Here is a 13,466-nt window from a genome sequence, read left to right on the forward strand (position 1 = left end):
TTCATACTCATCTCCATCATTGGCCTCAAGCCTCTAGTTGTATGTTGATTGGGTCCTCACTACTTACATTTAAGCTGTAATGTGTATTGAACTGTGGTGCTCTTTATTTGTACTGTATTTTTGTTATTTATTCAATGTTATGCCAAGTTTTGTCTCCCTGTATTGTTCCTTTGTACGGCGCTGCGAAACACTTGTGGCGCCTTATAAATATAATTATAATAATAATAATAATAAAAATAGAGGAATTGGATCTAGGGGTATACCCTGCATTTTTTAGGTTGGCGTACAACAGGGATCGGTGCTAGGGCTGTTTCTATTTAACATATTTATTAATAATATAGATGAGGTAATACTAAGCAAAGTACAGGTTGAGTATCCCGTATCCGAATATCCGTTATCCGAATTATTCCGAAAACCATACATTCCAGAAAGTAAAAAAAAAATCTGTAACAGCACTACTGAGGGAATGATTTGTAACTGGCACTATATATGTACAAGAAAATTATTGCTTGGCATTCAAATTCAATATCTGAGAAAGTACACAAATTTTGTTTCATGTTTTGAAACCTTGTTTTTTGAACAAATAAAATAAATTTGTGTGCATTTCATGTGCTTGATGTGTTTATACAGCATAAATGCAAGATACTTCAAAATACATCCTTGAAATATTAAAATATTCCGAAATACAGAATTATCCGTTATCCAAAATTCTCCTGGTCCCGAGCATTTTGGATACGGGAAACTCAACCTGTATCCATCTTTGCGGATGACACAAAGGGTGTTTAGAACAGATAAAGATGGCTCCACACTACAGAAGGGTTTAAATAAACTAGATAAGTGGGTGAAAAAAAATGGAAAATGAGGTTCAATGTTGATAGATGTAAGGTTATGCATCTTGGGGGACATAATCAGTGTGCTACTTACAATCTAAATGGGGTAGAATTGGGTAAATCAGGCTGGGAAAAGCTTAGTGTCATGTAGCAGCCAATAGGCCAACAAGACACTAGCCTGTATAAAAGGGCATGAATGTTTGGGACACCAAAATAATTATGCCACTGTACAAGGCACTGGTTAGACCTCATCTAGAATGTGGGCTCCTCACTACAAAAAGGACATTATAGAACTGGAAAAATTCCAGAGAAGGGCAACCAAACTAATAAAATGGTTGGAGTCATTAGGCTATTATGGCAGATTAGCCGAATTAGGATTTTTTACGCTGGAAAAGAGATGTATAAGGGGACACATGTTTAACATGTACAAAAATATCAGGGGACAATATATCGAACTTTAACATGTACAAAAATATCAGGGGACAATATATTGAACTATCAGAAACCCTATTTTCTTTGAGGTCGGAGGCTAGGACACGTGGCATGCACTCTGCCTGGAGGAGAAAAGATTTCCTACCCTCCGAAGAAAAGGCTTCATTTATAGTCAGGGCAGTAAAGGTATGGATTTCTCTTCCAGGAAAAAGTGGTGTCAGCAGACACAGTAAATACATTTAAATTAAGGTTGGACAAGCATTTATTGGACAAAAACATCCAAGGGTACAAACTATAAACAACATTTAACCCAAAGTGGAATTGAAGTAAAATTTGGAAATGGAATTGAAGTAAAAAATGTAAATGGGGATTTAATATTTAGACAACACACTCTACAGCAGGCATTCCCAACCACGGTCCTCAAGGCACAGCAACAGTGCAGGTTTTGTAGATATCCAGGCTTGCGCATAGGTGACTTAATTAGTATCTGAGGGATTCTGATTAAACCATCTGTGCTGAAGCCTGGATATCACTAAAACCTGCACTGTTGGTGTTCCTTGAGGACCGTGGTTGGGAATGCCTGCTCTAAAGGGATATGTAAAAGGTTGAACTTAATGGATTTCTTGATTAAATCTTATTTTAACCTAAACTACTATGTTGTTATGTTACTATAGTATGTAAAATATAAACGAATGGTAAAGTAAAGAGTATATTAACTAATTTATTTCAAACATACCATCTTCCATTCCAATGTACCAAAAATGGCAACAAAAAGTAAAACAGGTAAGAGAAATATTTGTAAACAATATATATTTTTTATTTTCTCTATTAGCAGCAGATAATTTAAATATAAATTAGGGTTTCTTTGTATATAAATTATTATAGTAAATACAATATAAATAAATATGTCCTTCATTTTAAATTAACTAGTATTATTTATGGTAGTACTTTAAGAGACTCTCGTTCTTTAACATCCTCTCCTCCTTCGTATGTTTTCTCTTTTGCACTTTGGTTTTTCTTTTTTCTGACTCAGGATGGAAATCTCTCGGAGTATGCGTAAAAGTTCTTTGATGGCTGCACGCTGGGTTTTGATATCTGACAGCTATTAAAAGAAAAATAACTAAATAAATCCAGGGTATATAAACATAATGTACAGTATTTGAGAACTGAGGTCTTCTTTGAAATGTATGTGTCCTGTATGCAGTTGTATAGAGTTGATATTAACATACACTTCAAGTTCAATTAAGTGTTGAGAATGCAGCAGTTTTAAGCCCATTTACTCCCACGGAAAGCCCACAGCTATGATGAACTAACCCAAAGATTCTGGGTTAAGTGTCTGGAGCTATGGGTTAACCTACTTGCAGTGGATGCAGTAGGACAAAAAGCCCTATTTACCTTGGGAGGGCTTATTGCAGCCAACAATGCAATACCTTCCCCGGGTAGTGTTACAAGCCCACAGCTAATTGAACATGTCTCTCAATATTAAAAAAATGTTACTTGCCTCTGTACTGTTTTTTCATACTACTGAACTACATTGCAGTTCATTTTCTGCATCTCCTTCTATACCCAGGAAATAATTCTACATATACTCCTTTGTAGAATATTTTAATACAACAAGATGGTCCAACTCAGCATACTGTTTAGAGAGTACCATCCCTCCAATTACAAACTAGATTACAAAAAGAAACTGTCCTAAAATGTGTGGCATTTATAGCAAATATTATTGTCTTTATTAAGTCCTTCGAACAAGGATAAAACGTTTCATTCAGTGTCTGATGGTGGCTTGTTCCACTACAGTATATTAAACTCTCCAATCAAGGCCCATTGATTTAAGTCGCCCAGACAATTCTTGCTAAAAGAAAAGACCAGCACTGACAGCACTCTGACCTCTGTTATCCCTGTACACAAGGGACTGTGACCATCCATGGTTTATAACAGGCATTGCCACACAACCACAAACTCCACATGGAGGCACGATGCACTTTACAGCATTTCACTTACAAAAGCCTTGTAACATGGATGTGCATGTGCCTGACTGAGATTCTGTTATTCCCAGGTTTTATCAGTTCAAATATTTACATTAAACTATATAATCAGAACTATATATTCAATTTTAAAGTGTTTAGTTGTGAATGTGAATGTGAGATGGGTGTACTATGCAGACAACCCATGTATGAGGTTGAGCATCAGCCGCCAATGCATTTTGTTATCAGTAGTGATGAAAAAATATATTACAATTCTAATTTAGTGGTTTTAAAATGTTATCAATATAATGTTCAAGTTCCATTTTTGAACCGTTATACAGATTGTCATCTGAACTACTGTACAATTGTAATTTATTACTTTCGGTAATTTATGGTCTATAATTAGGTCTGGGATGACAATTGCTAAGTACAGTAATTCTACTTTCGAGTTAAATTTATACCTAAATTCATCTGTTAAAATGTATGCCAAATGTGGGATGTTGAAGTTTTTTTTATTGACCTGTATTGAAACTTTGCTCATCACATTTTGTTAATTTCTTTAACATATTAAAGAAAAGCAGTTAATGTTTTCTTTTATTCTAATTTTACATTAGGCTTTTACGGAGAAATACAATTTTTTTTTATTCCCATTCAATAAAATTAGAAAGAAAGTAACAAATCAGGACAGAAAATTGTTTTGTCATACCTGAATTTTTTTCACATCATTTAGTCCTTTAAATTTTTGGTCACTTGGCATCATGAAGTCATCATATGATGAATGAAGCATCTGTGTCAGATTAGTAATACTGTCTTTTAGTTCAGTGCTTTTAATAGAGTCAAGCATCTTCAAGTACATAGGAACAATCTGGCTCAATAATAGTTTCTTTTCGCCTTCCTGTAGGGTTAAAAAAGAATTTGTAAAACAGAATATTTTACTAATATATATATATTTATATATAACATATATATTTCCTAACTCTAACTGATCAAGTGCTAACTTGAAATTGAAGAAAACCACTTTTGGTGTACCTGCAGGGCCGGCGCCACCACTAGGCAGCCTCTAGGCATTTGCCTAGGGCGCCGGCCACTGGAGGGCGGCAGTTCGAGACTGAAGCTGGCAGGAGCGGGCAGGGCGGTCCATGCTGCGTGGGTACCTGCGGCGCTGTGTATTAAGTTGGCAGCGGTGGGGTCCCTGCAGTGATTAGGAAATAACTAGCGCTATCCACCAGGCGGCAGCGTGGGAAGCGCTGCTGGGTTTGAAAACACTTTCCGCACACTGATTGGTGAAATTTTGCCAATCAGCGTGTGCCAATGTTTTCAAAATCAGAAGCACTTCCTGCCCTGCCGCCCGGCGGATAGCGCTAGTTATTTCCTAATTACTGCAGGGACCCCGCCAGCTTAATACACAGCACCGCAGGTACCCCCCATGGCACGGACCCCCCTGCCCACTCCTGCCAGCTCCAGTCTCTGCACCTCCGCTCATCTCCATCCGAGGGGGGGGGGGGAGAACTCAACCAGACAGCGCAGCAGGTACCTCTCAGGCCGCTGCACCCCCGGACCCTCGGCCCCACCCCCCACCCCCCCTCTCCTGGGGCGCTCCTTGCACCGGCCCTGTGTACATGACTAGTAATATTTAACATTGCCTAAATAGAATTTCTCCCCAATTTTTTGGCTTACCTGATTTATTGGGCAAGTCAATTGTACCCTGAAAATATTTCTGGTTTGGGGCGAAAACACACATTTTTTTTTGGTGGCCGGGATCACAAAAAACACATATATTTAATAACCTGTCCTAGATCTATGTGTTTCTCTAAATTGCAGCCAACTGCACTTATCCGGGATTGTGTTTTTACTTATGATTTCAAAAGAAGAGAAGGAGAAGCTGTTCATAGCACAAACCAGCTTATAACTCTCTTTTCTCAAACACATTCTATACAATTATATACAGTATTGAAGGCACTTGGTTACTAATACAAATTCATCTGCTCATGTACTATATAGAGGTTTGATACATCTTCCCCATAATAAGCCCAAACTATGAAAAACGTTCTTTTTGTTTCCTGTGCACTGTATATTTGCCCCACAGGTGGGGAAGACTTGTTTGAATAAGTCCCATCTTACAAACCATATGCCCTCCTTGTTGCTAACTAATGATCACCAGATCCAAAATTTAAAAAGTGGTCATTTTATTTATTGCTTTGTTAAGGTTCTGTATTATTCATACACATTGCAATGTTTAAACAGATTAAATTGAAATAAGCAAAATGTAAAACCTACATTTCGAATCCTAATATTTACTATTTGAAAGTAATGTCAAGGAAGTACAACAAAATATTTATTTGTCAAAAAAATTGCATTTGCTTTCTTGAAGTATCCACATATTTTAAAAAAATAACATTTTTTTCTGAAAATGCAATTTCTTCTTAGTAAAATTGATAATTGAATTTGATGAGGAGAAACGTGGGGCTCAGCGTGAGAAAATCCGCAGCAGCTAATTAACATTAATAAATAAAATATGTGCTCTAATTTGAAGCTAGACATTTTGTCCCAGTAGCAACAACCTTTCTTCGAACTTGTTATCCCACTAGAAGAACAACAATATTCTTATTGCCGATTATAGAATAAATGGCCCACACCAGTTCCTGTAATCATTGGTGATTATTTAATAAATAGAGGGGTATGTTTCTAAGACCTCACTAGTTGTTTATAAATAATAATTGCAAGGGAATACATTTTATTATTATTTTATTTTAGATTTTATTTTTAAATCTTTGAATCTATTAAAAGTAAATTCTAATTTTTTTTCCGAAATGGGCAACAAATATTCTGCAAAACGTCTTGAATAATATACAATACACTTAAGCACACAAAAAGTGAAGCAACAACTACTGACTGATACAGTCCACAAAAAATTGTAATAATAAAAGCGGTCAATATTAGAGATGTGAGCAGGTTTGCACTCAAGTGTACCAAACTGTAACTCAGCATTTCAGCACTCTTCCAACATGCTGACTTTCCTTGTACTACTGGATCAGCGGTTCTCAAAATGTGGCTCCGGAACCCAAAGTGAGTTGCAACCATCTCCACATGGGGTCATGACCCCAAGTTGCTGACCGTAAGGCTGATGACGTCTTTAATCTACAAAAGCCTACAACCTCAGTTAAAGTGCCTGTTACTTCAATCTGCTCACATCAATTTTTGTCTCTGCAATGCTACTGTGCATTGTGCATGTGCAGTCTGTGCATGCCGACCATTCTGCGTTACGTTTCTGGGGCCCTTTAATAATTTTTATTTTCAAAAGAGGTCCCAGTCAAAAAGTTTGAGAACCCTGCACTAGAGTATTTACAAGCTCATGATGCACAACCTATTGTCTTTTTACATACCTCTGTCCAAGAGTCTAGCAGCTTTGAAAATAATACATTGTCTTCAGTACTAGATGAGTCTTTGGAGTTCTGTAAATTAGAAATAAAACCTTTATTAGAAAAAAGGATATAAAAGCAGAAAATATATCAAGGTAGCGTCTAGTAAGTTCAAATTGTTTTACTTGCTAATTTACCAGTGAAATATTTAGTTGGGCAATTTAAAAATAGTCAATTCTTGGCCTGATTTCAGACTGTCGCCATAATATTGTCAAGTATAAGAAAGAATCTCTCTTTGAGGAATTGCACACAGTAATTGACAGATACTGTATAGTTATAGTGGTCATAAAAATAGCCATGGCAACAAATGCCTTCATGGAAACCATTCAACAATATTTTTGGTTCCTTAAAAAGAATTCAAACAATATAAAGTAGATTTAACTGATGGAAAATAGTTGAACATGTCTATGTAAAGACTGTTATACTGTATAACTTATATCTGGTCTAACAATGTGATGTCACTGGTAGCTACTGTACATCCTGTATATAAGGATTGTACTGTATACGTCCTTCTTTACATGTCATATTGTCCTCAGGAGTACTCAGACATAGGGCGGGATGTATTAAAATACATCACCGCCCTTCGCGCCCCCCCCCCCCCACCGCGATGCCGCCGCATATGCACTAACATATGCGGCTGGCATCGCGGTGCGGTGACGGAGGCCCCCCGCAATACCTGGAATGTGGTGTGCGGGGGGTCTCCGTCACCTCCCAGCCGGCTCCTGCATCCCTCACGCGGCGTCACGCCGGGGACAGCTAAGCAAGCTGTCCCCGGCGCCTCCTCCTCCCCCCTGCAGCCGGAAGGATGTCCGGCTGCGTCACTAGGGGGAGGAGATTTTTACCTTCCAGGGTCCAGGAGGACCCTTCAGGAAGGTAAGCCAGAGGGGGGTTCGGCGAGGCGGCAGGTTTGCGTCGGCGGCGGCGGGCGGCGAAAAGAAGCCCATAGTCTTCTATAGGGTATCGCCGCCCAAAGGTGGCGATACCCTACACTGCGGTATCATTTTTGATACATAGGAAAATGCGGTAAAACCGGGGTTTTACCGCATTTTCCATTTGATACATTTCGCCCATACAAAGAAGGACTTATATGTAAGGACTTCCTGTCACAGCATATACTGTTGTGACAATTTATCCTTACATGACGTGCTAAGAGCCCATTTCCCATTTTCTCTACCAGGTCTGGTAACCCCTGATGGTTCTTTAAAGTTGAAGTGTTTCTTGTTCAAGGGAACCATATATTTAATGTACTACATACAATACTTACAAGTAAGCATTTTGTCTCAAACATAACATATTGTACAGTATTAAAAAAATATTGCAGCAACATTTTACCTAATAAACAGAGTTTACATTAAGCTCTTAGGTAATATGAAAGACAGACAGTGCAACTTTTCAAAGGTTAACAAGTCATCTATAATATTAATATATAATATTAAAATCAGAGACATTATCTATGTGATAAGTGTTAATATTTCACAGTTGGTGCATTTAACCACTGAGATGCTCCATTTTCAGTCACCTGATCATAGTATTCAGTGGGCAATTCTAGAATACTATTATGGTAATGATTTGATAAGGTGTCCAGTGACACTATAATTATGATGCACAGCACGCTCACAGTATGTGGCTACTCTGCTGCTAATCTAAATATCACTTCCTCCTGTAATAAGCAACAGGTTCTACATGTCTGACCACATAGACAAGTTAACTATTTCCATTACAGTTTCCAGCACAAAAGCGATACTTACACAACTACCCACTATAAGCATTAAAGCATCAAAATAACCCACTGCGCTAGGAATCATTCTATTTATGGTTGTAACAAATAATTGGGATATACTGTAGATAACACAAGTTTGAGTATGGTTTACTGACCTACCTCCATTATTTACTTGTAAATCTATCTATCTATCTATCTATCTATCTATTTATCTACCTATCTATCTATCTATCTATCTATCTATCTATCTATCTATCTATCTATCTATCTATCTATCGATCTATGTTATTTAATAGGGCTAATGTATGAGTGTACAGTAACCCATTGATTCTCAAACTCGGTCCTCGGGACCCCACACAGTTCACATTTTCCAGGTCACCTGGCCGCTGCACACGTGCATTCATTACCGACTGACACATTTTACAATATCCACAGGTGGAACTAGTTATTTTACTTTGAGGCGTCCTGGAAAATGTCCACTGTGTAGGGTCCTGAGGACGAAGTTTGAGAACCTGTGCAGCAACCCATCATAGCCAATCAGCTTTGACAAACTAGTAGCTCCAAAATAATGAAAACAAAGGTCTGAGCGATTTTTGTGCGCTTGTAATTTTATAAACAAGTATCATTTTCTGTGTAATTAGGTAAATATATGATTAAAATCAGTCATACTTACCAAGTATTTTCTCAGGTTGTCAATGTCCTTGCGTGCTGCCATAAGATCTATGTTATATCCATTGATTTGCCTAACAGAACAAAGGATGGTACAATAAAGTAGAAACATCTTAATGTATTTCATCATTACGAAGGATGTGGTCTGTGCTCACAACCAAAATTAGTGTATTTGTCTAAGGTCAAGGTTAGCGAACCAAGTTTGCCTCTTGTCAAGAAGCCAATGTCTTTCATAAAGAATACAGGAGGTATTTATACCCCACACGAATTTCTTGTTTCGTCACTGTTACTAAATTTTCACAGGCTTTACAAAAAATAAAAAAAGAGATGGTGTTAGATTATGTGGTGTGATGCTTCTTGTTTTTTTTTTTTTTTTCTATTAGTAGATAGTTTCTGGGGTTTTCTGCTTTGAAGATTTAGTTTCCTTTAAATGACAAAGCAAGCATGCCCACCTTAGTTATATTGATCTTTGGGAAATCAGGAAATCCTTAGAACACCCAGCTATATCATAAACTGCTGGAAATACATGAATTAGTAAAGTGCGATAAAAAAAAAAAAGGTGTGATGAGTTTTTTTTCAATGTACAAAGAAAAAAACAGGTTTTGCACTTATACTGTAGCAAAAAAATGTCACAGTGCAAAAGAAAATTAGTATTTTTGACAATATACTAGTAGCACAATCATATTTTCATAGCTTTCACAATTATACTGCTGTTGCTTTTTAAAAGTTTAAATTAAATGAAGTTATTTACTAATTACAAAAGTACACCAGCCAATAAACAATTCCATTTAATAAAACTAGAGCAAGTCACGTTTTTTACACTTTTCTTAAATGTCCTGGACATTGGTCCACACTATTATTATATCAGCTTTCAGCCATACTATAAAAAAATATGGCAGGGGCATGAACAGAACTTCATGGGCCCAATAACTATATATTGAAAGTGCTCCTGTCCCAGTGCTTTTTGAGAGACACCTCTCCACTGCGGTTAATCCTTTTTGTGTCCCATAATAGTGCCCTAGTTTATTTTATGAACCATAGTGGTCCCTCAATTATTATGACTGATAGTAATTCCCTAGATTATTTTATGAACCATCATAGTTCCCTAATTTACATTGTGTTACATTGTAGGACTGCCAGCACACATTATGCCACAGAGTATCCCAAAGTCACATTGGGGGTTATTCTAGTTCATTCTTTTTGACAAAATCCTTCTTAGATGGACAAAACCATGTGCACTGCGGGTGGGGCAGATGTAACTTGTGCAGAGAGAATTAGATTTGGGTGGGGTTTTTCTTCAAAGTGAGATCTATGTTGCAGTGTAAAATAAAGCAGTCAGTATTTTCCCTGCACAGAAACAAAATAACTCACCCAAATCTAATTCTATCTGCACATGTTACATCTGCCCCCCTGCAGTGCACATGGTTTTGTCCATCTAAGAAGGATTTTGTCAGAAAGAATGAACTAGAATAAACCTTATGACAAACTATGGCCCTTATTCTGGTTGGTGCGGATATTCCCGCATTCTTACGGAGCGGTCCGCACGCCACGGTGTTCTGCCGCGTGCGGCCATCGTCCGTAGAAACGCCCACGGGTCCTCCGCATTCGGACGGACTCACTCTTTAAGAACAGGGCGTGTTTACGGACGACATACAAACCATGCGTGTGCGGGGAAACACTCCGATTCTGCACGGTATTACAGAGTATTACAGAGTATGCTCGGGAATACCGCATCCGAACGGGAGGCAAGCGGTGCTACCGCACGTAAGCGGAGTATTTACGCCAAACAACCCACTATGTATCTTCTGCAATACATCACATGACCCACTTATTCAATTACCTATCCTCATAAAAAACTTCTTATTTGGAATTGGAATCAATTAGATGCCAATATATCCTTACAAGCATGCCTAACACATGCATTGCACACATTAACCCTTACAGCAATTGAAGTGCAATGGTTTCAATTAAAGCACTGACAAGCGTCCTATTAGTGAGTAATGAGTAAAGGAGTCGATTCTATTGGGTTCAGGTGTTAATGCTTGTAGTCATTAGGCGTACGTTCGCCTACCGCATGAACGAGTGGTGTCCGCAAAGCAATAGTACACTTGTGGACACCGCACATTTCTTCCCTTTTTGATCGCGTGCATTCGGAGTGGTATCCGAATGTACGCCCCCCAACATAAGTGTACTCCCCCGTGTCCGCCCATGTTTCCGCCCCGTTTTGCCCACTTTGAAACTACGCCCATGTGTCATTCCGCATGACGCCCATAATACGCCCATATTTCCCGACTGATTGCGGGGAACAGTTTTGGACGGGATTTGGCCGAACAGGTACGGAGTCAAGGCGTGGCACATGCGCGTTGCGTTCTCCACGCATGCGCAGACGCCGAAAAGACGCGAACCGAAAGTATGCGGTAAAGTCCGCGTCAATCAGAATAAGGGCCATTATCTTTAATTGAAATTATGGCACATTGCAGTGCTCCCTGTTCATACTTTACCACAATAAGTGGTGATACAGTCATATTATCGACCCGACTTAGGTCGACAGTCATTGGGTCGACACCGTTGGGTCGACAGGCAACAAGGTCGACAGGGTTCTAGATCGACATGGATGAAGGCCGACAGGTGTCTAGGTCGACATGGGACAAGGTCGACATGGTTTCAGGTCGACAAATGCGTAGATCGACAGGGGTTAGGTCGACAGGTCGCGAGGTTGACATGGGTTTTTTCACAGTTTTTTGAGTCGGGTCGACAATAGGATCCACACCCAATAAGTGCCCTTCAGTTCAAATTATGCCACGCTACACGCTAGTGTCCTAGTTCTTATTATGTCAAATTATAATGCACTGTACATTACAATGAGCAGATCTAATTACGCTAAATGACAATGCAATCCAGCTTATTTTATGCCACAGTACTGTGGCCTTTAGCCCTAACTATGCCACATTACAGTGTCCAACTACCATTATAACATCCACTATGTAATGTCACAAATGTCATGCTGGTGTGACCCAACTGCTTAGCAGGCAATTCTGGGAAATTGGTTTGAGACTTTATAACTTAGGTGTAACTATAAATTTACCCTCTCCGCCCAATATGGCAATTGGTAACAAGGATATCTCTAGGCAATTTAGTTCCCAGTGTGAACACACCCAGTTACCATAATTACCCTATAAGTTCCCTTTACAAAATGCCCTCAAGGACTACCCTTACACAATGCCTCCAGTAGTGCCCCTTATACAATGCCCACAGTACTACTCACCATCCAGTGCAGTCCAGCCCAACATCTGCTGCCACTGTCACTGCTGCTGCTGCTGCTATGTCGGGGAGAAGAGTGGGGAGCACACTCCTGCTCCCCTCTGCCTGACTCCGGTGGACATTTAAAATAGAACACAGACTAACTTGCCAATCCATCAGCCAATTGCTAACAGTGGCTGCTGGTCAGTGAGCCTTGATTGGCTGGTGGCGGGTGCCACATTTGAAATATCCGTCGGCTCTGGTATGAGCGGCCCCAAGAAAACATGGGGTTTTCTACTGCAAAGAACTAAGATGTCTTTTTTTGTAAAGTGGATAAATTTATGTCCATTTATCTTGAAACTTACAGGCTAGTAAAAAAAACAATTATTTAATTTACTAAATAGACTTCTAAATTCAGGGCTCTCTTACTAGCTAATATAACCCTGACAAAATGAAGTCTAGTTTAGTATTTTTATATGCTACCACTACATGATGAATGCAGAGGTTAGCCCCATACACACTAGAAAATAAAGTGAAAAATATCTTTCAGGTCAAAATGGGCAAATTTTGAGGCAAAAAGTGAGATTTTTACTGCAATTCGCATACTATTACATGGGCGAATTACACAAAACAGGCAAATTCCGCTGTTTTTTTTTACTAAAAATCTCAAAAGACTAAAAATATCCTATTACATCTTGCCCTTATTTTATTGGAATCAAATTAATTGACTTTTTGGCGGGCCTTTCCAGGAGAGTCTTGGACTGGAGATATAGGTATGTGGGGAGGGGCAAAGCACATATTTAGAATCCCATCACCCCATGTCTGAATGTCAAAAATTGTGGCATCATACAAATGATGTTGTGAAAGTGTGATCATGACCTGCCCATTTGAATAGGAAGTGGGAAGTATGTGGGAGGGTGGCCAGTTCTCCCTAAATTTCCAGACATTCCACGAGAACAAGAAGATATCTTGATTCAATTACATTTTCATTCATATGAAAGAACACTTATAGGTCAGGACCAGCTGCAATATTATAGGTTAAGCTAAATTCAAAGTTTTCCTTTCCTAAAGACTAGTCCTCACATATAGCCTATGTTGTCTTTCATATAGATGGCATGAACTCTAAACATTGATAATAATTTTCCCATTCTGTGCAAATGTGTAGGCCACAAGGTTAGGGAGTGCATCAGTG

At 38.8% G+C, this 13,466-nt stretch overlaps 1 protein-coding gene across 1 annotated transcript; it reads right to left on the reverse strand.

Annotated features, from left to right (window-relative positions):
* Nucleotides 1-2,229: 2,229 nt before the first annotated feature.
* IFNG (interferon gamma) lies at nt 2,230-9,164 on the reverse strand. Its single transcript, XM_083179675.1, has 4 exons — nt 9,035-9,164; nt 6,610-6,698; nt 3,933-4,121; nt 2,230-2,364 (listed from the first exon to the last, which is right to left on the reverse strand). The coding sequence occupies exons 1-4, from the start codon at nt 9,162-9,164 to the stop codon at nt 2,230-2,232; spliced, it is 543 nt and encodes a 180-aa protein (XP_083035801.1).
* Nucleotides 9,165-13,466: the final 4,302 nt, after the last annotated feature.

This window comes from Crinia signifera, chromosome 4, assembly GCF_055691185.1.
Source record: "Crinia signifera chromosome 4, ASM5569118v1, whole genome shotgun sequence".
In the NCBI taxonomy this organism is placed as follows: Eukaryota; Metazoa; Chordata; class Amphibia; order Anura; family Myobatrachidae; genus Crinia; species Crinia signifera.

Bases quoted from the DNA above. Each gene is read 5' to 3' on its own strand.
- IFNG (XM_083179675.1), bottom strand. From the start codon at position 9,164: ATGATGAAATACATTAAGATGTTTCTACTTTATTGTACCATCCTTTGT. The intron at 4,122-6,609 runs GTATGTAAAAAG...TTAACCCTACAG, and splicing joins TGCTAGACTCTTGGACAGAG to GAAGGCGAAAAGAAACTATT. The intron at 2,365-3,932 runs GTATGACAAAAC...TTCTTTTAATAG, and splicing joins ATGATGTGAAAAAAATTCAG to CTGTCAGATATCAAAACCCA.